The 22243-nt window shown below is 47.9% G+C and overlaps 1 protein-coding gene across 6 annotated transcripts in view; it reads right to left on the reverse strand.

Annotated features, from left to right (window-relative positions):
- Positions 1-22243, reverse strand: part of ZNF251 (zinc finger protein 251) — a 37615-nt gene that overhangs the window by 4336 nt on the left and 11036 nt on the right. Inside the window, exon 4 of one of the 6 annotated variants that reach the window (XM_023188293.1) lies at positions 12903-13861. The exons of 4 other annotated variants lie outside the window; for them this stretch is intronic. In XM_023188293.1, the coding sequence (XP_023044061.1) occupies positions 13761-13861 (101 nt within the window). In that variant the 3' untranslated portion in view covers positions 12903-13760. Of the gene's footprint in view, positions 1-12902; positions 13862-14372; positions 16203-22243 lie in introns of those variants that run through there. One more of the 6 variants, XM_023188292.3, reaches the window with a different exon arrangement.

Below are 22243 nucleotides of genomic sequence, written 5' to 3' on the forward strand. Positions count from 1 at the left end.
AAAAAAAAAAAAAAAAAAAAAAAAAAAAGAATTAAAGCAACAATCAGCAGGGCGCAGTGGCTCACACCTGTAATCCCAGTACTTTGGGAGGCCGAGGTGGGTGGATCCTGAGGTCAGGAGATCGAGACCATCCTGGCTAACATGGTAAAACCCCGTCTCTACTAAAAATACAAAAAAAAAAAAAAAAAAAAAAATTAGCCAGGTGTGGTGGCGGGCACCTGTAGTTCCAGCTACTTGGGAGGCTGAGGCAGGAGAATGGCGTGAATCCAGGAGGTAGAGCTTGCAGTAAGCTGAGATCGTGCCACTGCACTCCAGCCTGGGCGACACAGCAAGACTCCATCTCAAAAAAAAAAAAAAAGAATTAAAGCAACAATCATACCATGTACTGTTGGTGGGACTGTAAATAAATGAATGTTTTTTTTTGAGATAGGCTCTTGCTCTGTTGCCCAGGCTGGAGTGCCATGGTGCAACCACAGTTCACTGCAGCCTTGACCTCCCAGGCTCAAGTAATCTTCCTGCCTCAGCCTCCCAACTAGCTGGGACTACAGGCACAAGCCACTCTGCCTGGCCAAAATAAAACTTTTTTTTAAAAGCTGACAATATGTAGCCAAAAAAATTGATACATCACACACCCTTTGTCCCCCAAACTGCTCCCCTAGGATTTATCCTAAGTGGACTGCTGTATGTACATGGAAATGAGTACAATGATGCTCACTGCATTTTGTAATTGTGGGGAAAGAAGGAAGAACCCACATTTCCAAAAATGGGGTTGTTTAAACCCAGTAAAGACTATTCACATAATGGAATACCATTCTACCATTATTACAATAGAAAAATATATAATTAAATGAAAAGCTTATATTACAAAGTGAAGAATCAGGTTCTAAAATTATATGCACAGCATAAACCAACTTTTATTGAACATATATATGTAAGATAGTTGCTATTTCTTCCTTAACTGTTTAGTACAAGTTGGTGAAGCCATCTGGGCTTGGCATTTTTTTCTGAAGAAGGGTTTTAAATTATGAATCAATTTATTTAGCACTTAAATAATTATGTATTAACCTTTTCTTGTGTCAGTTTTGATAAATTGTATTTTTCTAGGATATTTATACATTTTATCTCAATGTTTAAAATATTTGGCATAAATGTGCTCAAAATATCTCACCCCAACCACCACTTTTTTTCTCTTTCTTTTTTTTTTTTTTTTTGAGACAGAGTTTCACTCTTGTTGTCCAGACTGGAGTGCAATGGCATGATCTCGGCTCACCGCAACCTCCACCTCCTGGGTTCAAGCGATTCTCCTGCCTCAGCCTCCTGAGTAGCTGGGATTACAGATGCTCACCACCATGCTCGGCTAATTTTTTGTAATTTTGGTAGAGACGGGGTTTCACCGTGTTGCCTAGGCTGGTTGCAAACTCCTGAGCTCAGGCAATGCACCCGCCTTGGCCTCCCAAAGTGCCGGGATTACAGGCGTGAGCCACTGTGCCTGGCCTCTTTTTTTAAAAGACAGGGGCTTGCTCTGTTTCCAGGGTGGAGTACAGTGTTGTGATCATAGCTCACTGCAGCCTTGAACTCCTGGGATCAAGTGCTCTTCCCACTTCAGGCTCCCGGGCAGCTGGGACCACAGGTGTGCACCACCTGTAGTCTGGCTAATTCCTTATTTTTTGTAGAGACAAGGTCTCACTATGTTGCCAGGCTTGTCTCCAACTCCTGACCTCAAGCAGTCCTCCTGCTTCAGCCTCCCAAAGTGATGGGATTACAGGTGTAAGCCACTGCACCCGGCCCAAAATATCTTTTTATTATAGTCTGAAATATCTAGGTGGTGGCTCCTTTTTCATTTTGGTTATTTGTTCATTCTGTTTTATTATTTACATTTTATTATTACATTATTAGTTACATCCAGAAAACAGAAAGAGATGCTACATGCTCCAACAGTGTATATGAGGTTAATTCATCTTTGATACCAAAATTTGACAACAGTATGAGAAAACAAAATTGAAGGCCAATCTCATCCACCATGATGGATGTAAAATCCCTAAACAAAATATTCAGAAGCTAAATCCTGTCATATATGTAACAAAGATAACACATCATCAACAAGTGGGTTTATTTCAAGAATGCAAAGTTAGGCTGGGCGTGGTGGCTCACACCTATAATCCCAGCACTTTGGGAGGCCCAGGAGGGCAGATCACTTGAGGCCAGGAGTTTGAGACCAATCTGGCCAACATGGTGAAACCCCATTTCTACCAAAAATACAAAAATTAGCTGGGCGTGATGATCCTCACCTGTAGTCCCAACTACTCGGGAGTCTGACACAGGAGAATCGCCTGAACCCAGTGTCAGGCCTCTGAGCCCAAGCTGAGCCATCATATCCCCAGTGACCTGCACATACACATCCAGATGGCCTGAAGCAACTGAAGATCCACAAGTGAAAATAGCCTTCACTGATGACATTCCACCATTGGGATTTGTTTCTGCCCCACCCTAACTGATCAATGTACTTTGTAATCTCCCCCACCCTTAAGAAGGTTCTTTATAATTCTCCCCACCCTTGAGAATGTACTTTGTGAGATCCATTCCCCTACCCCCAAAACCTTGCTCTTAACTTCACTGTCTATCCCAAAACCTGTAAGAACCAATGATAACCCCACCGCCCTTTGCTGACTCCTTTTTCAGACTCAGCCTGCCTGCACCCAGGTGAAATGAACAGCCATGTTGCTCATACAAAGCCTGTTTGGTGATCTCTTCACACGGACATGTGAAACACCCAGGAGGCAGAGGTTGTAGTGAGCTATCATGCCACTGCACACCAGCCTGGGCAACAGCGAGGCTCTGTCTCAAGAAAAAAAAAAAAAAAAAAGAATGCAAAGTTAGTATAGTATTAGAAAATCAGGCCGGGCACAGTGGCTCACGTCTGTTATCCCAGCACTTTGGGAGGCACAGGTGGACAGATCACTTGAGGCCAGAAGTTCAAGACCAGCCTGGCCAACATGGCGAAACCCCTTCTCTACTAAAAAATATGTAAAAATTAGCCAGGCATGGTGGTGCATGCCTGTAATCCCAGCTACTTGGTAGGCTGAGGCAGGAGAATCACTTGAACCAGGAGGTGGAGGTTGCAGTGAGCCAAGATCATGCCATTGTACTTCAGCCTGGGTGACACAGTGAGACTCTGTCTCAAAATAATAATAATAATAAAAATAAAGACTACTAGAAAACTTAGCCGGGCATGAGCCAGGCGTGGTGGCTCACACCTGTAATCCCAGCACTTTGGGAGGCCGAGGCAGGTGGATCACGATGTCAGGAGATCAAGACTATCCTGGCTAACACAGTGAAACCCTGTCTCTACTAAAAATACAAAAAATTAGCCGGGCGTGGTGGTGGCGCCTGTAGTCCCAACTACTTGGAAGGAAGGCTGAGGCAGGAGAGTGGCGTGAACCCGGGAGGCAGAGCTTGCAGTGAGCTGAGATCACCCCATTGCACTCCAGCCTGGGCGACAGAGCAAGACTCCATCTCCAAAAAATAAAAAAAAATTAAAAATAAATAAAACTTAGCCGGGCATGGTGGTGCACACCTGTAGTCCCCCTTACTCAGGAGGCTGAGGTGGGAGGAAAACTTGAGCCCAGGAATTTGACATTACAGTCAGTTATGATTGTGCCACTGCACTCCAGTATGGGCAACAGAGTGAGACTCTGTCTCTGAAAAAAACATTTTTTTTAGTGAAAGAACCCAAACATGAAAGACTGTATGCTGTAAAATTCCATTTATAAAAAGTTTGAAACCAAGCAAAACTCAGTGATTATCCCTGGGGCAGTAGTGCCTGGCAGGGACACCACTAGGCTTCTGTAGAGCTGATCATGCTTTGTTTCCTAATCTGTGCTGGTTCTATGGCTGCGTCTGATTTGTGAACATTCAGTAAGCAATATAATGTGTGTACATAGTCCCTAACAAGAGAGGCAGCCTGTCCTTTGAAGCTCTGAAGCCAGGCATTGCCTTCTCTCTAGCTATGAAAGTCCTAGATGGCATCTTCTTGTAATAGAAGGCTGTTTTGTCTACACTGAAAATCTATTATTCAGTGTAGCCACCTTTATCAATCATCTTAGCTAGGTCTTCTGGACAACTTGACACAGCTTCTCCATCAGCAGTGGCTGCTTCACCTTGTGCTTTTGTTACGGAGACTGTTTCTTTCCTTAACCCTCATGAGCCAACCTCTGCTAGCTTCAAGGTTTTCTTCTGCAGCTTCCTTACCCCTCTCAGCTTTCACAGAATTGAAGAGAGTTCGGGTCTTGCTCTAGAGGCGACGCTTTGGCTTAAGGGAATGTGTCTGGTTTGATCTTCTATCCAGTCAGTTTCAGGGGGACTGAAACTGTCTCCATATCAGCAATAAGGCTGCTGTACCGTCTTGTCATTCCTATGTTCACCAGAATAGCACTCCCAATTTCCTTCAAGAACTTTTCTTTTTATTGTTATTATCTTTTTGAGACAGGGTCTTACTCCGTCACCCAGGCTGGAGTGCCGTGGTGTGATCATAGCTCACTGCAGCCTCAAACTCCTGGGCTCAAGCGATCCTCCCATCTCAGCCTCCTGAGAAGCTGGGACTACAGGCTTGAGCCAGCACGCCTGAAGTTTTGCTTTGCATTCACAATTTAGCTAACAGATGCAAAAGGCCTGGGTTTTCGCCTGTCTCAACTTTCACCACGCCTTCCTTACTAAGCTTGATCATTTCTAGCATTTGCAGTAAAGCGAGAGGCATGTGACTCTTACTTTCATTTGAACACTTATAGGCCATTGCAGGGTTATTAATTGGCCTAGTTTCAGTATTGCTGAGTCTCAGGGTATATGGAGGCCCTAGGAGAGGGAGAGAAGTAGGGAATGGCTGCTCAGTGGGTCAGGACACCCACCATTCATTGATTAAGCTCACCATCTCATACAGGCAGAGTTCATGGTGCCTGAAACAATTACAGTAGCAACATTAAAGATCAAAGATCACAGAGCACCATAACGGATATAATAAAAAGTTTTGGAATACTGCAATGATTATCAAAATGTGACACAAAGACAGAAGTGAGTACATGCTGTTGAAAATGGCACTGACAAGACTTGCTCAACACAAGGTTGTCACAAAACTTAAATTTGTAAAAAATGTTGGCCGGGCGCAGTGGCTCGCACCTGTAATCCCAACACTCTGGGAGGCCCGGGGGCGGATCACCTGAGGTCAGAAGTTCGAGACCATCCTGGCCAACATGGTGAAACCCTGTCCCTACTAAAAATACAAAATTAGCCATGCATGGTGGTGCGCGCCTGTAATCCTAGCAACTTGGGAGGCTGAGACAGGAGAATCTGAACCCGGGAGGCAGAAGTTGCAGTGAGCTAAGATCGTGCCATTGCACTCCAGCCTGGGCGACAAGAGCGAGACTCCATCTACAGGGGAAAAAAAAAGAAAAAGAAGCAGCAGTATCTGCAAAGCACAACAAAGTGAAGTGGAAGAAAATGAAGTGTGCCTGATCTATATTCATATTAAAATTTAAAAATACGAGTTCACTCCTAAAGCTCCTGGTTATAAAAGTCAAAAGAAAAATTGGGAAAAAAATGAAGAAAAGTTTTTATGTCGTTTTCTCTATGTGTAGTGCCCTTTTAGCAAGCATGTAAGATTCCTTTCAAATGCCAGGGTCCTCCCCTATGTCTCATATCAATGTAACAGGACGTTTAAGAATAGATCTCTTGGGCTGGGCGTGGTGGCTTGTGCCTGTAATCCTGGCACTTTGGGAGGCTGAAATGAGAGGAACGCTTGAGCCCAGGAGGTGGAGGCTGCAGGGAGCTGAGACCGCACCGCTGCACTCCAGCCTGGGCAGCAGAGTGCGACTCTGTCTCTGAGAAACTAAAACCAAAACATCTCTCATCAGGCTATCAACAAGTTACATGTGTTTTTTGTGACTACTCAGATAAAAATGTTCCATTGTAACAGTTTCTCAACATTGCAGGCAGGGCTGGCGGTGTTCCCAGGAGGGGGCCCTCACCCACCACCTCGAGGCCGCTCGCTCACTGTGCAGCTGTATGGCAGGCCCAGCGGTGCCCCTCCCTTCGTACATCAGCAGAATCGGCTGAAAACTGCCAAAAGAGAACTCGGAAAACAAACAGGTAAGTGGAGAGGCCATGCTTTATCCACCTGGCCTAAAGGACCCTCCAGGCGCGGGGCCCAGAGCACCAATCCCTGGACAAAGAGCAGCAAGGGTGGGCTCTGCTGCCTCCCAGAGGCCTCCCGCGGTAAGACAGCCACGGAAAGCACAGCACGTGACGCCGCGACGAGGCGTCCCAGGGGCAGGGCCCTGGCAAGGAACCCCCAACAAACACGACTGAAACTCAGCCTGGATTCAAAGTCCACATGGAGGCACTGCCAGAGACGCCTGCCGGGCCAGGTCAGACACTGCGGCAGGGGAGGACGGGACCAGGGCCTGTGGCTCCCGGGGGCGCCCATCACTAACCTTCTTGTACAAGACACACTCAGAACTTCTAAAGCAGGGTACCTGTGCTCACCACTGCCCCTTCAGAGGCGAACAAACAAAAACAGAATCATCTTTTCCTATCTGGCTGACAAGATCTTACTCAAGATCTCTTCATGCAAGGCCGGGCGCGGTGGCTCATGCCTGTAATTCCAGCACTTTGGGAGGCCGAGGCAGGCAGATCACCTGAGGTCGGGAGTTCGAGACCAGCCTGACCAACATGGAGAAACCCCATCTCTACTAAAAATACAAAATTAGCTGGGTGTGGTGGCGCATGCCTGTAATCCCAGCTACCAGGGAGGCTGAGGAAGGAGAATCGCTTGAACCTGGGAGGCGGTGGTTGTGGTGAGCTAAGATGGTGCCATTGCACTCCAGCCTGAGCAACAAGAGTGAAATTCTATCTCAAAAAAAAAAATCTCATGCGATTCAGACACCCAATGACTGTCGTGAGAACCGCCCCCATGAGAGGAGACAGCAGCACCTCAGGTACCGTGTCGCACAGCCACATAGGATTAAGACTGAGGACGGACTCTCTTCCAACTGCCCCAACAGGACTTCAGTGCTTCCAGATGATGTCTGGAGTGCCGACGAAACCCCATGACGTTAGGGTTCACTACACTGACATCATCCATGGGATGCCTGGGCCACGAGCTAAGGCCACCTTGCTTCCTGGTCTAAGTCTGGCACGAACCACACACAGGAGCCTTGCTCCCCTGAAAGTTTAGAATATCCCAATCAACACTTTTAGTCAAAATGACCACAAACAGTGGCTATCAGAACCATAGTTTCACAAAATTATGCAGTTCTTTGTCTTCCTCCAGCTACAAAAGTATGTTTCCTCAATGGTGTACTGCGTACCGATGGAACTTTCTGGGCAACAATAACATTATATATCTTGATAGAGGTTTGGTTTACACAAGTGTGTCTATTTGTTAAAACTCAGCAAATTCACACTTAAGATTTGTGCACTTCATTTATATAATTTTCACCTCAAAAGAAAAAACTGTAAACAAACACTGATCTCCAATCAATGACACATATGTATTTAAAGGAAGTGTCCTGTTAGTGCTGCTGCTTGGTTATTTTATGTATGTATGTATGTATGCATTTTGAGACAGAGTCTTGCTCTGTCACCCAGGCTGGAGTGCAGTGGTGTGATTTCTGCTCACAGCAACCTCTGCCTCCGAGGTTCAAGCAACTCTCCTGCCTCAGCCTCCTGAGGAGCTGGGATTACAGGCGTGAGCCATCACGCCCTGCTGATTTTTGTATTTTCAGTAGAGACAGGGTTTCACCATGCTGGCCAGGCAGGTCTCAAACTCCTGACCTCAGGTGATCCACCCACCTTGCCTCCCAAGTGCTGGGATTACAGGCGTGAGTCACCACACCCAGCCCAATAATTTTATTTTAAAATTAAAAATAAAATTAAATTCAATAAAGGACATGTCCTGACAGCTGCATTTTTTTTTTAAGACAGAATCTTTCTCTGTCACCCAGGCTGGAGTGCAATGATGAGATCAAGACTCACTGCAACCTCTGCCCCCCAGGTTCAAGTGATTCTCATGCCTCAGCCTCCTGAGTAGCTGGGACTATAGGCATGCACCACCAAGCCTGGCTAATTTTTAAATTTTTTTGTAAAGACGGGGTTTACCATGTTGGCCAGGCTTGTGTCAAACTCCTGGCCTCAAGTGATCTGCCCACCTCAGCCTCCCAAAGTGTTGGGATTACAGGTGTGAGCCACTGTGCCCAGCCTTGCAATTTACTTCAAAAGCAAAAACAAAGTAGATGATGGGTCTGGTAGAGGGATAGTGGCATGGTAAATGTTAACACAGAACCTTGGTGGCGGGTGTATGAGTCTTCACCATAAAGTTCTTCCAAATTTGGTGTACGTCTGAAATCTTCCGTAACACACTGGGGGAAAAGTGCTGTACATTAATTCTAGATAATCCAAAACCTATGCATGATTGACAGGTCATAGGAAAAAGATGAGTTGGCCAATTACATTAGACTGAGCGTTAGAACCTATCAGACCTCAAACACAAACCACAGTAGGTAACTTAATACTGGCAGCAGTAATAATTCACTTGTATGTAATAAATTGTTGATAAAGGCCAGGCTGGGTGGCTCACACCTGTAATCCCAGCACTTTGGGAGGCTGAGGCGGGTGGATCATCTGAGGTCAGGAGTTCGAGAGCAGCCTGGCCAACATGGAGAACCCCTGTCTCTACTAAAAATACAAAAATTAGCCGGGCGTGGTGGCAGGTGCCTGTAGTCCCAGCTACATGGGAGGCTGACGCAGGAGAATTGCTTGAACCCGGGAGGCAGAGGTTGTAATGAGCTAAGATTGTGCCCCTGCACTCCAGCCTGGGCGACAGAGCAAGACTCCATCTCAAAACAAAACAAAACAAAACAAAAATGTTGATAAAAGATTACTTAAGTCGGGTGTGGTGGCTCATGCCTGTAATCCTAGCACTTTGAGAGGCTGAAGTGGGAGGATCGCTTGAGGCCAAAAGTTTGAGAACTGCCTGGGTAAGATGTTGAGACTCCACCTCTAAAATAGACCCAGTGCAGCAGGCCTGTTTCTGAGCTGCCTCCACATGTGTTATCCTCTTTGACATGAGCTCCAACTGCTATGAGGCCTCCGGCAGCCGCCTGACCTGAGTTCCCAACCCCTCCCTCTTAGTCCCTGCAGGTCAGAGGCCACCACTCCAAGCCCACCTGCACACAGCTGCTTGACTGGATGCAAAACCTGGACTGACTGCGGAGCAGGAGCCCTCCTTGCACGTGTTTGCTCCAAACCCTGCAACCCCTCTTCTCCACCTGGGCTTCCACCCACACCCTGGAACCCAGGAAAGGCAGATGCCCCAGATCCTCGCCCTCCATCCTCTCTCCTCGCGCCGACCTCCATGTGGCCTTCAGGCATGCCATGTACCCCCAAGATCTATAAGTAAGAAAATCCTTCTTTTCCATCTTGTGTCTGATCACTGAGGAGGTTTTCTCAAGGGAAACAAAAGGAAAAAAGAATAAAAGAAAAAACCCCAGAACAGCTAACACAGTTGCTGGGATGGAGCGCGAGATGCCTTTCAGCTGCGCCTGGCTGACTCAAATCACCGCCAGTGGGGATAACTACATCTGGGAACAGAGATGCCGCTAGGGTCTGTCCCACAGCCGGCAGAAGTTTAGGCTGTACGTGCCAGATGCCTAAACTGTGCACCCTAAATGGCTGCTGGGCAGGTAAGGGTGGCTCTGTGTTTCCGAAATCCTGACCGAGGAGGCACCCACTCAGACCACGTCCCTCTGTTGGGACCTTCCTATGCCACACCCGCCTGGTGTTTTCCTTTGTCCCAGTGCTGAGCTGAGGGGAGCTCCTGGCTGTATGGACACCTCCCACGGCATTCACAGGTATCCAGGTCTACTGCAGACCCAGACCATGGGCGATCCCTGCAGGGCTGGCCATGACCCCTTGCAAATATCCATGCTTTGTCCCTGTGCCTGTCGGCCCTGTCCCCCAACTCCAGGGGGTTTCACGGGTCTAATCCCTGGCATGGACTGGTGGGCAAAAGCAAATGCCCTGAGCACCCAGTCCCTGCCCCACCGGATGCTGGAGGCCGCCATCCAGCTCTTAGATGAGTGCAAGGCTCACAGCAACAGCATGGGCTGTACTTGGTGCCGCTGGTCCTGTGGTCCTGAGGCCTGGGGGCTGACCCTGACACCAGAAAATGATGGTGCTGGTGGGTGCTGACCCTGGTCCCACATAGGCCACTGGGACACCCTGGAGAGGGAGGTGCTGCCTGCGAGGTAGGGACACACAGAAGTCACCCTCAGATTCTTCTGGCAATAATCTAAAAGGTCAAAATCACAGGGGACGGGGGAATTAGAACTGGAGACCAAAATTCCTCTATGGTAGAAAATTCAAATTTGCCTTAAGGGATTTTGCAGGCCGGGCGCGGTGGCTCACGCCTGTCATCCCAGCACTTTGGGAGGCCGAGGTGGGTGGATCACCTGAGGTCAGGAGCTTGAGACCAGCCTGACCAACATGGAGAAACCCCGTCTCTACTAAAAATACAAAAATTAGCTGGGTGTGGTGGCGGGTGCCTGTAATTCCAGCTACTCGGGAGGCTGAGGTGGGAGAATCATTTGAACCAGGGAGGCAGAGCTTGCAGTGAGCTGAGATTGCGCCATTGCACTCCAGCCTGGAGACAGAGCAAGACTCTGTTTCAAAAAAAAAAGAGAGCGAGATTTTACACTGGCCAGACACGGTGGCTCATGCTTGTAATCCCAGCACTTTGGGAGGCCGAGGAGGGTGGATCATCTGAGGTCAGGAGTTTGAGACCATCCTGGCCAACATGGTAAAACCCCATCTCTACTGAAATACAAAAATTAGCTGGCCGGTAGTGGAGTGCACCTGTAATCCCAGCTACTTGGGAGGCTGAGGTGGGAGAATTGCTTGAACCCAGGAGGCAGAGGTTGCAGTGAGCTGAGATCGCGTCATTGCACTGCAGCCTGGGCGACAAGAGTGAGACTCCGTCTCAAAAAAAAAAAAAAAAAAAAAAAAAGATTTTGCATTGACAGAGTGAAAAGGGGGCTGGCTCAGGGCATTTAGTACCGGGTCCGAGTTAGTGCTCACTCCCACAGAAATGTGTACTAAATTCCTCCAAGACACTGGCCCAGATCCCCCACATCTGTCCCTCAATGTGGCCAATCCTATGCCCATGAATCAGAAAAACCACTGATGACGAAGCCTCACCAGGTGGGGACGACGGGCGCACTCGGAAACTCCCTGCTGTGGATACTCAAGGCAAGGCCCGGACTCAACCACCCACCAGTGACAACAGCCAGAGCTCACTGTGGAGGGGCCCTGGAGACCACACCCACCTCCTGCTGAGTGACAGCAGACAGCGCGAGGGGTCTGTTGTCTCTTTGAATGTCACTGCCGGGGGACCCTGGGGCTGTCTCCAGTCCTGAAGAGGCTCCCCTCAGTCACATGGCAGCTCTGGACAAGACAGGTGCAAAGGCGAGACATGGGCAGCTGCTCCCTGGTGCTCAGCAGTCGCCTGCTGAGGGCCCCCAGCCTGACTTCGACTGACCCTGGCTCCCCACAGTGGGACCCAGGCCTCACCATTATTTTCCCTGAGCACCTGGAAACCCTTCCCCAAATCCCAGGAGTAAGAACCGGACCCTCATGGGCCCCCACGATGGGTGGGTGTGCCCAACGCCCTCATCACGAGGCAACCAGAAAATAAGCACCTGGGCTCACGCGGCCACATTTCTGAAGGCTGAGGACCCTCGACAGCCTGTTCTCACGGAACTAATACCCTCCCTCCTTTCCCGACTTGAGAGAATGGCAGCCTCCTCATCCCTTAGCCTGGGGACTTGGTGGTACTCCAGGGACTGTCCCACTCTGAAGGGACAATTGCCTTTTACTACTCTATTAATTGGGGCAAGAAAAACTTTCAGTACTTTATAAGGGGACCCAAGTCACAGTAGTTTCTGAGGAGCCTACAAAATGTAAAAAGGGAAAGCTTTTAAAATAAAGGGAATCACGAACAAACCCTCGGGAATTCACCTTCCTTTATTTTCTTTTACTTATTTATTTATTTTATTTTATTTATTTTTGAGACAGTTCCACTCTTGTTGCCCAGGCTGGAGTGCAATGGCACAATCTCAGCTCACCGCAACTTCTACCTCTCGGGTTCAAGTGATTCTCCTGCCTCAGCCTCCCAAGTCACTGGGATTACCGGCATGCGCCACCACGCCTGGCTAATTTTTGTATTTTTAGCAGAGATAGGGTTTCTCCATGTTGGTCAGGCTGGTCTCGAACTCCCGACCTCAGATGATCCATCCACCTCAGCCTCCCAAACTGCTGGGATTACAGACATGAGCCACCGTGCCCGGCCTATTTTATTATTATTATTTTTTGAGACAGAGGTTTTTTTTTTTTTTCGTTCTTGTTGCCCAGGTTGAAGTGCAGTGGCGCAATCTCTGCTCACTGCAACCTCCGGCTCCCAGGTTCAAGCGATTCTCCTGCCTCAGCCTCCCAAGTAGCTGGGATTACAGGCACCCACCACCATGCGCGGCTAACTGTTTTGTATTTTTAGTAGAGATGGGGTTTCACCATGTTGGCCAGGCTGGTCTTGAATTCCTGACCTCAGATGATCCACCTGCCTCAGCCTCCCAAAGTGCTAGGATTACAAGTGTAAGCCGCCGCACCCAGCCTATTTTATTTTGTTTAAGACAGTCTTGCTCTGTTGCCCAGGCTGGGGTACAGCGGCATGATCTTGGTTCACAGGAGCCTTGACTTTCCAGGCTCAAGCAATCCTCCCACCTCAGCCTCCCAAGTAGCTAGGATTACAGGTGCCCACCACCACACCCGGCTAATTTTTTTATTTTTAGTAGAGACGGGGTTTTACCATGTTGGCCGGGCTGGTCTCGAACTCCTGGTCTCAAGTGATCTGCCTGCTTTGGCCTCTTTAAGTGCTAGGATTACAGGCATAAGCCACTGCGCTGGGCCCCTCACGACCCTTTAGATGCCTCCATTGGCACTACTTTTATTAAACATCTGCCACCCACCGGCTCTCTCTTCTTCCATCATGGGAGTGGGTGCCCTCATGCTCCTGCAACAAACCTAAGTCACTGGCCCTTCTGGTTGCAGCTGCCCACTGGGAACCCGTCCACTTGCCACTTCCAGTAAAGACGGTGCACACCCCTCAATATCCCTTAAAACAAGGTGTGCTGGCCTGTGCCCAGCCATTAAAAACATGCTAAAGGCTAAGGTTACAAAACCACTCTCTCTCCCTTTAACAGCACAGTCTAGCCTGTACCCCAAATTAGTTCCAAAGAGTGGCACTTACTTATTAATTACTGAAACTTACATGCCCAAGTTTCTCCAACAAAGGCCCCTCTAACTAAGATAACAGAAATTATTGAAGATATTCCAATGGTCCCAGGTGCACACTTTGTGGTCCTTGGTTCGGCCAATATGTTTTATTCTATACCTATTACTGAGGATTCTCAACCACAATTTGCCTTCATTTCCAAAGGAACACAGTATCCCTTTACTCAGCTTCCAGCGAGGTCCCCAATAGCCCAGCCAGTGCCCAAACCTCTGCAGACAAGACCTGGATGAGGCATCTCTTCCACACTGTCATTTATGGCATTGCATCGATGACCTCCTGTTAAAAGGTTCCTTCTGAATAAGCTGTTCACATTTACACACCATCATAACCCAGCTGAAAACTAATGGTGATGGCCGGGTGTGATGGCTCACGCCTGTAATCCCGGCACTTTGGGAGGCCAAGGCAGCCGGATCATGAGGTCAGGAGACCGAGACCATCCTGGCAAACACGGTGAAACCTTGTGTCCACCTAGAAAAAAAAATAAGAAAAATTAGCCGGGCGTGGTGGTGGGCGCCTGTAGTCCCAGTGACTCAGGAGGCTGAGGCAGGAGAATGGCGTGAACCCGGGAGGCTGAGTTTGCAGTGAGCAGAGAATGCACTGCTTCACTCCAGCCTTGGCAACAGAGCGAGACTCTGTCTCAAAAATAAATAAATAAATAAAAATAACGGTTATGAGGCCAGGCGCGGTGGCTCATGCCTGTAATCCCAGCACTTTGGGAGGCCAAGACGGGCGGATCACAAGGTTGGGAGATTGAGACCATCCTGGCTAACACGGTGAAACCCTGTCTCTACTAAAAATACAAAAAATTAGCCGGGAGAGGTGGCGGCGCCTGTAGTCCCAGCTACTTGGGAGGCTGAAGCAGGAGAATGGTGTGAACCGGGAGGTGGAGCTTGCAGTGAGCCAAGATCACACCACTGCACACCCCAGCCTGGGCGACAGAGCGAGACTCCATCTCAAAAAAAAAAAAAAAAGGGTTATGGTATCACCCCACATAAAATACAGGGGCCAGTGCCTTCAGTAAAATTCTTGGGCACTGTCTGGTCAGGGTGCAGTAGATCCTATTAACTGTTAAACATAAACTACTGATACTGATACCACCCACAGGTCTTCGACAGACACATTGATTTGGATTCTTCATGTTTTGGAGACAAGAGTTTCCATATCTTACTCTAATACCCAGACCCTTTTATGCTATAACCTGTATAGCAACCCCCTCTCAGTGGGAAGGCCCCACAGCCCTCATCCGGCCTGGCAGGCAGCCCAGCACACCATGCCACCATGCCTCCAGGTCCCACTCTTGCGTGGAAGCTCTGGCGACACCCACTCTGCCTCATGGAGTCTGTGGAGAAAACATGGTCCACCTGGTTGCCCATGGGGTTCTGAACTAAATGAGCCCCAAAGAGCAGCTCAATATGCCCCCTAGAAAGGCAAATGCTATCCACCTATTGGGCACAATTAGAAACTGAGGGTCCCACAATGAGTGGAAGCAGCACCCCTGTGGACTCCAATCCCCACCATGCCACAGCTCAGGACACCTCCCACCCAGGACAGGTAGGTGCTGCCTTGCTACATGGAAATGGCACCTGTGGGACCAGGCTGACCTGACATAAAGGGTCTTCCCAAACTCCAGGAGGGTGTGTGGCTTTACTCATACCCGGCCCCTTGCTCATAGTGTTGGAGGACCTGGCCGAGTCAGTCGAATTGGCAGCCTTGTGATGCAACATGCCTGCAAGTGCAAACTGCCTTCTGCCCATAGATTAGACTCAGTCAGGCAAGTGGAAACAGGACGGTTTTCTCATTCAGGGCAACCTCGGGGGGCACCTGTTTGTGGAAACAGGATGGTTCTCTCGTTCAGGGCAACCTCGGGGGGCACCTGTTTGTGGAAACAGGATGGTTTTCTCTCGTTCAGGGCAACCTCGGGGGGCACCTGTTTGTGGAAACAGGATGGTTTTCTCTCGTTCAGGGCAACCTCGGGGGGCACCTGTTTGTGGAAACAGGATGGTTCTCTCGTTCAGGGCAACCTCGTGGGGGCACCTGTTTGGGAAGAAGTTGCCTCCTAGGGCTTCCTCACCTTCGTCTGTGAGGAATCACCATAAATGCAGGGTGATACTTGAAACAGCGCCAGAGATGCGCAGAGCAGCCCTCCCAGGGAACTACAAGGCCTTCCTGACAGGGGTGGCCAACTGGGGGCACACCATCCATCCACCTGGATGGCCCCCATCTCATGGGGGATGACATCGCTCCAACTTCAACACTGAGAACACAGACCCTCCCCGCTGCAGACTCCCATCATGACTCTACCCCCCAAACTAGGATCACAAATCACAACTCCACCCCCCCACAAACTAGGATCAAAAGGGTTGCCTCTGCCCCAACTATGGACTCGCAACTAGACTCCAACCTACAGAGCTCTCTACAAAATATAGAGCCCAGGGATGCTAGGAATCTTATTTTGCTGAAATAGCCTATGCTTGACATATGAACTAAATGGAAACAAAAATGCCCAAAGTGCCGGAATTACAGACGTGACCACGGCACCCGGAAACCTCATGTGTTTTGATGCTGTAATCCCAGCACTTTGGGAGGCCAAGGCAGGTGGATTGCTTGAGCCTAGGAGTTCAAGACCAACCTGATCAATATGGTGAAACCTTGTCCCTACTAAAAATACAAACATTATCTGGGTGTGCTGGAGCGCACCTGTAGTACCGCTCAGGAGGCTGAGGTGGGAGGACCACTTGAACCGGGGAGGGTAAGGTTGCAGCGAGCCAAGATCGCACCACTGCACTCCAGCCTTGGTGACACAGCGAGGCTGTTTCAAAAAAACAAAAAGAATTTCATTATCTGGTCTCAGTGGGAACAAAGTTTAGCTCTGAATCTTCTCATGTCTTCAAGAAACCATAAAAATAACAACAGAAAAATACAAACGGCCGGGCGCAGTGGCTCAAGCCTGTAATCCCAGCACTTTGGGAGGCCGAGGCGGGCGGATCACAAGGTCAGGAGATCGAGACCACGGTGAAACCCCATCTCTACTAAAAAATACAAAAAATAAGCCGGGCACGGTGGCGGGCGCCTGTAGTCCCAGCTACTCAGGAGGCTGAGCCAGGAGAATGGCGTGAATCCGGGAGGCGGAGCTTGCAGTGAGCCGAGATCGTGCCACTGCACTCCAGCCCGGGCGACAGAGCAAGACTCCGTCTCAAAAAAAAAAAAAAAAAAAAGAAAAGAAAAATACAAACAAGCAAAATGAATTTTTTTTTTTTTAAACTGCATTTTCAGGCCGGGCGTGGTGGGCTCACGCCTGTAGTCCCAGCACTTTGGGAGGCTGAGGCGGGTGGATCACCTGAGGTCGGGAGTTCGAGACCATCCTGGCCAACATGGCGAAACCTCGTCTCCACTAAAAACACAAAAATAGCAGGGCGTGGTGGTGGCGCCTGTAGTCCCAGCTACTTGGGAGGCTCAGGCAGGAGAATCGCTTGAACCTGGGAGGCAGAAGTTGTAATGAGCCAAGATGGCACCACTGCACTCCAGCCTGGGCAACAGAATAAGACTAAATATCAAAAAAGTAAAAATAGGCTGGCATGGTGGCTCATACCTGTAATCCCAGCACCTTGGGAGGCCGAGGCGGGCAGATTGCCTGAGCTCAGGAGTTCGAGACCAGCCTGACCAACATGGTGAAACCCCGTCTCTACTAAAAATACAAAATTAGCTGGGCGTGGTGGTGAGCGCCTGCAGTCCCAGCTACTCAGGAGGCTGAGGCAGGAGAATCATGTGAACCCGGGAGGCGGAGGCTGTGATGAGCCAAGATGACGCCATGGCACTCCAGCCTGGGCAAGAAGAGCAAAACTCTGTCTCAAACAAACAAACAAAAACAACAAAAAACAGAAACAAAAAATAAATAAATAAAAATAATGAAATAAAAAAAAAAAAGGACAACCAGAGGCCCTGGAGGCTGAGTTCCTCAGAAGTGCTGCCAAATGCAAGCCAAAAGGGAACAGTCCCCGTAGCCGGAAGGGGCCACAGAGAAGCAGCACCACAAACGCAGATGGGCCTGAGATGGATCTCTAAAGTGTCCAAAAGGAGCTGGCCCAACCCAGAAAAGAATTATCTGTGAGCGGGGCCAATACTGACGATGGCAGAGCCCTGGGACAAGCCAACACACAAGCCTCAGAAAGCTCGGTGCCCAGGCCACAGCGGTGACAGCTCGTGGATAATGCCAGCAAAATGTAACTTGTGAAGGTACATGCTGGTGACCAGCTGCACAGAGGTACATGCACACTCATACGCACACACACATACTCACATGTGTAAACACATATATACACACAGACGCAGATACACAAATACCCATACGTACAGAATCCACAGTCTCTACTCCAAATTTAACAAACACATAAAGAACCAAGAAAATAGAGCACATTTTTGTGAGAAAAGGAAATCAACCATCTGACCCTGAAATGAGTCAGATGTTGAAACTAACAGACAAGGATTTAAAAACAGGAATTATAATTATCCTCAGTGAAGTAAAACAAAACAGGAAAATCTCGGGGAGTCAAAAGTCTCAGCAGAGACACAGAAATAATAAAAAATAAAATGGTCATTCTGGAACTGAAAAACAGAATTTCTCAAATAAAGCATTACTTGACGGACTAACAGCTGAATGGGCACAATAAAGGAGAGTAAGTGAACTTTAATGGAGATCAACAGAAATTATCGGAAGAATATAGATAAAAATATTTTAAAAACAATAAACAGCCTTACAAATCTGTTAGATAATTCAAATGGTCACTTATAATTGGTATCTCAGGAGACCAGAGAGGGAATGGTACAGAAAGAAATGTGAAGAAATAATGGTCAAAAGTTGCCCAAATTTGATGAAAGACAGAAATCTACAGGATCAAGATGCTGTATGAACACCTAGCAGAGGAAAACCCAAGAGGCCGGTGCTGCAGCCCATCAGAGTCTACCTGCTGGGAACCGAACCGACAGGCAGCTCGCCTCGAAAGCAGGAGAGTGACCCACAACACACCACCAGCCAGGGATCCCGTGGTGACTCCTCATCGAAAGCCAAGGAGGCCAGAAAAGAGTAAAATAGCAGCTTTAAAGTGCTGAATGGGAAAAGGAAAAAAAACAAAAACAAAATAAAGGTACTTTCATACACAAGAAAACTAAGAACTGGGGCAGCAGACTCGCACCACGAGAAATGCAAAGGTCTTTAGGCTGAAGGGAAGTGATGCCAGCTAGAAACTCAGATCGTCAGAAAGGGATGAAGAGCACTAGGATGGAAAATCTGGGGAACACGAGATTTTTTGAAAATACTTTATTTTTAGAGCATTTCACAGCAATATTAAGCAGAAAACACAGTTCCTACATACACCCCCCCACACACACACCTCCCCCACTACTTACCTCCTGCAACACAGTGATACAGCATCACAGTGAATGAACCCACACTGACACATCATTACCATCTAAACTCTCAGTTTAGGGCTCACTCTCGGAGCTGCGTGATCCATGCATGGGTTTTGCATTCACCTCTGTAGTACTATACAGACTAGTGTCACTGTCCTGAAAATCCTCTGGCTCCACCCTGCTTCTCTGCTCCTTGACACTGCTGACCCTTTTGCTTTCTCTAGTTTTGCCTCATCCAGAATGTCATATAGTTGGAATCATACAGTATAGGTGTCTGTTGGTAAACAAAGGGGATTGGGCCCGAGACCCCCCACATATACCCAAATCCAGGCATACTCAAGTTCCATAGCTGGCCTTTCAGAATCCACTTACATGAAGTCAGCCCTCTGGACATGTGGGTTTCACATGTGTTTGGTTGAAAAAATCCACATATAAGTGGACCTGGGAAATTCAAACCCATGTTGTTCAAAGGCCAACTGTATAATCTTTTCAGACTAACTGCCTTCACTTGGTAATGTGCATTTAAGGTTCCTCTGTCTTTTCATAGCTTGGTGGCTCATTTATTTTTATTTATATTTTATTTATTTTATTTTTGAGATCGAGTTTCACTTTTTCGCCCAGGCTGGAGTGCAGTGGCGCCATCTCGGCTCACTGCAACATCCACCTCCCGGGTTCAAGCGATTCTCCTGCCTCAGCCTCCTTAGTAGCTGGGATTACAGGTGCGTGCCACCAAACCCAGCTAATTTTTGTGGGGTCTCACCATGTTGGCCAGGCTGATGTTGAACTCCTGACCTCAAGTGACCCGCCTGCCTCGGCCTCCCAAAGTGCTGGGATTACAGGAATGAGGCACCGTGTCCGGTCAATCATTTCTTTTTAGCCCTGAATATGATTCCATTATCTGGATATGCCACTGTTTATTTACCCGCTCATCTACTGAAGAACATTTTGGTTGGTTCCGAGTTTTGGTAATTATGAAATTATGAATAAGGCTGCCATAAATATCTGTGTGCAGGATTTTGTGTGCACATAAATTTTCAATTCATTTAGGTAAATACAATGGGACAAAATTGCTGTATCACATGGTAAAGGTATGTTTAGTTTTGTAAGACTGTCGAACTGGGGGGGAGGGGGGAGGGATTGCATTGGGGAGTTATACATAATATAAATGATGAATTGATGGGTGCTGACGATTTGATGGGTGCAGCACACCAACATGGCACAAGTATACATATGTAACAAACGTGCACGTTATGCACATGTACCCTAGAACTTAAAGTATAATAAAAAATAAAAAATAAAAAATAAATAAATAAATAAAAAGACTGTCGAACTGTCTTCCAGAGCGGCCACCGTTTTGATCCCCCACCTGCAATGAATCGAGTTCCTGTTCCACATCCTGGCCAGCACTGGGGGTTATCAGTGGTGTGGATTTTGGCCATTCTAGTAGGTGTGCAGTGGAATCTCATTGTTTTAATTTGCAATTCCTTAGAGACATACGATACTGATCTCACAATGCCCGCCTGTCATCTGGGTATCTCCTTCCATCCGGAGTCTATTCAGGCCTTTCACCCATGTTTTAAATTGGGCTGTTCGTTTTCTTGAGTTTTTTTGCGTATTTTGGATAATGGTCGGTTATATGTATCTTTTACAAATATCTTCTCCCAATCTATGGACTGTTCCTCATTTTCTTGACATTCTTTTTTTTTGAGATGGAGTCTGACTCTGTCACCCAGGCTGGAGTGCAGTGGCTCAATCTCAGCTCACTGCAACCTCTGCCTCCCAGCTTCCAGTAATTCTCCTGCCTCAGCCTCTGGAGTAGCTGGAATCACAGGCGCCTGCCACCACACCCAGCTGGTTTTTGTATTTTTGATAGAGATCCCAAAGTTGATGTTGTCTTTTACAGAGCAGAATTTTTTAATTTTAATGAAGTCCAGCTTGTCATTTCTTTTTTTTTTTGTTTTTTTGGTTTGTTTGTTTGTGTTTTTGAGACAGAGTCTCACTCTGTCGCCCAGGCTGGAGTGCAGTGACGCTGTCTCGGCTTACTACAACCTCCGCCTCCTGGGTTCAAGCAATTCTCTGCCTCAGCCTCCCAAGTAGCTGGGATTACAGACACCCACCACCACGCCTGGCTAATTTTTTGTATTTTTAGTAGAGATGGGGTTTCACCATCATCAGTTCAAGGCCAGGATGGTCTTGAACTCCTGACCTCGTGATCCACCCGCCTCGGCCTCCCAAAGTGCTGGGATTACAGGCATGAGCCACTGTGCCTGGCCTGTCAATTATTTCTTCCATGGATTGTGCCTTTGGTGTTGCACCTAAAAACTCATTGTCAAACCAACGTCATCTCTTTTATTCCTATATTATCATCTAGAAGTTTCATAGTTTTGTGGTTTACATTTAGATGATCCATTTTTCTATGGAATGAAATGTGTCCTGCTCACCCCAGATTCACAAGTTGAAGCCTCAATGTGATGACGTTTGGAGATGGGGCATTTGAGAGATCATTTGAGTTAGATGAGGTCATGAGGGGTGTCATGGCAGAATTAGTGCTCTTAGAAGAAGAGATTCCGGAGAACTTGCCCTTTCTCTCTCTGCCATGTGAGGACACAGTGCGAAGGCAGTCATCTGTAACCTAGAAAGACCCCTCACCAGAAACTAACCATGCTAACACACTGATCTTGGACGTGTAGCCTCCAGAACTGTAAGAAAATAAGGCTGGGCACAGTGGCTCACGTCTGTAATCCCAGCACTTTGGGAAGCCGAGGTGGGCAGATCACCTGAGGTCAGGAGTTCAAGACCAGCACGGCCAACACAGCAAAACCCCATCTCTACTAAAAGTACAAAACCAGCTGGGCGTGGTGGTGGGTGCCTGTAATCCCAGCTACTCAGGAGGCTCAGGCAGGATAATCACTTGAACCCGGGGAGGTGGAGGTTGCAGCGAGCTGAGATCACGCCACCGCACTCTGGCCTGGGTGACCAAAGCCTCCACATGGAGGGGGACGGGGAGGGGGGGAGAAGGGGAGTGGAGGAAAGTTAGTGTTTTAAGCACCCAGCTTGTGGTATTGAGTCTGAGCAGAATAAGGCACATTTTAAGTTAATTTTTTGGGAAGGGTGTCTAGATTCTCTTTTTTTGGCATGTGGATGTTCAGTTGTTCCAGCACCATTTGTTGAAAAGATTATCCTTTCTACATTGAGATGTGTTTGTTTCCTTGTCAAAGCTCAGTTGCGTATGTTTATGCAGGTTTATATCTGGGCTCTCTGCTCTGTTTCACTGATCTATTTTTTCTGTTTTTTGACCAATACTGCACTGTCTTGATCACTGTGGCTTTACAGTCAAAGTACTGAAATTGGGAAGCATGGATCTTTCGACCTTGCTCTTCTCCTTCAATATTGAGTTGACTATTCTGGGTCTTTTACCTCTCCTTATAAACATCAGAATCAGTT

Source organism: Piliocolobus tephrosceles, chromosome 7 (assembly GCF_002776525.5).
Source record: "Piliocolobus tephrosceles isolate RC106 chromosome 7, ASM277652v3, whole genome shotgun sequence".
Lineage (NCBI taxonomy): Eukaryota > Metazoa > Chordata > Mammalia > Primates > Cercopithecidae > Piliocolobus > Piliocolobus tephrosceles.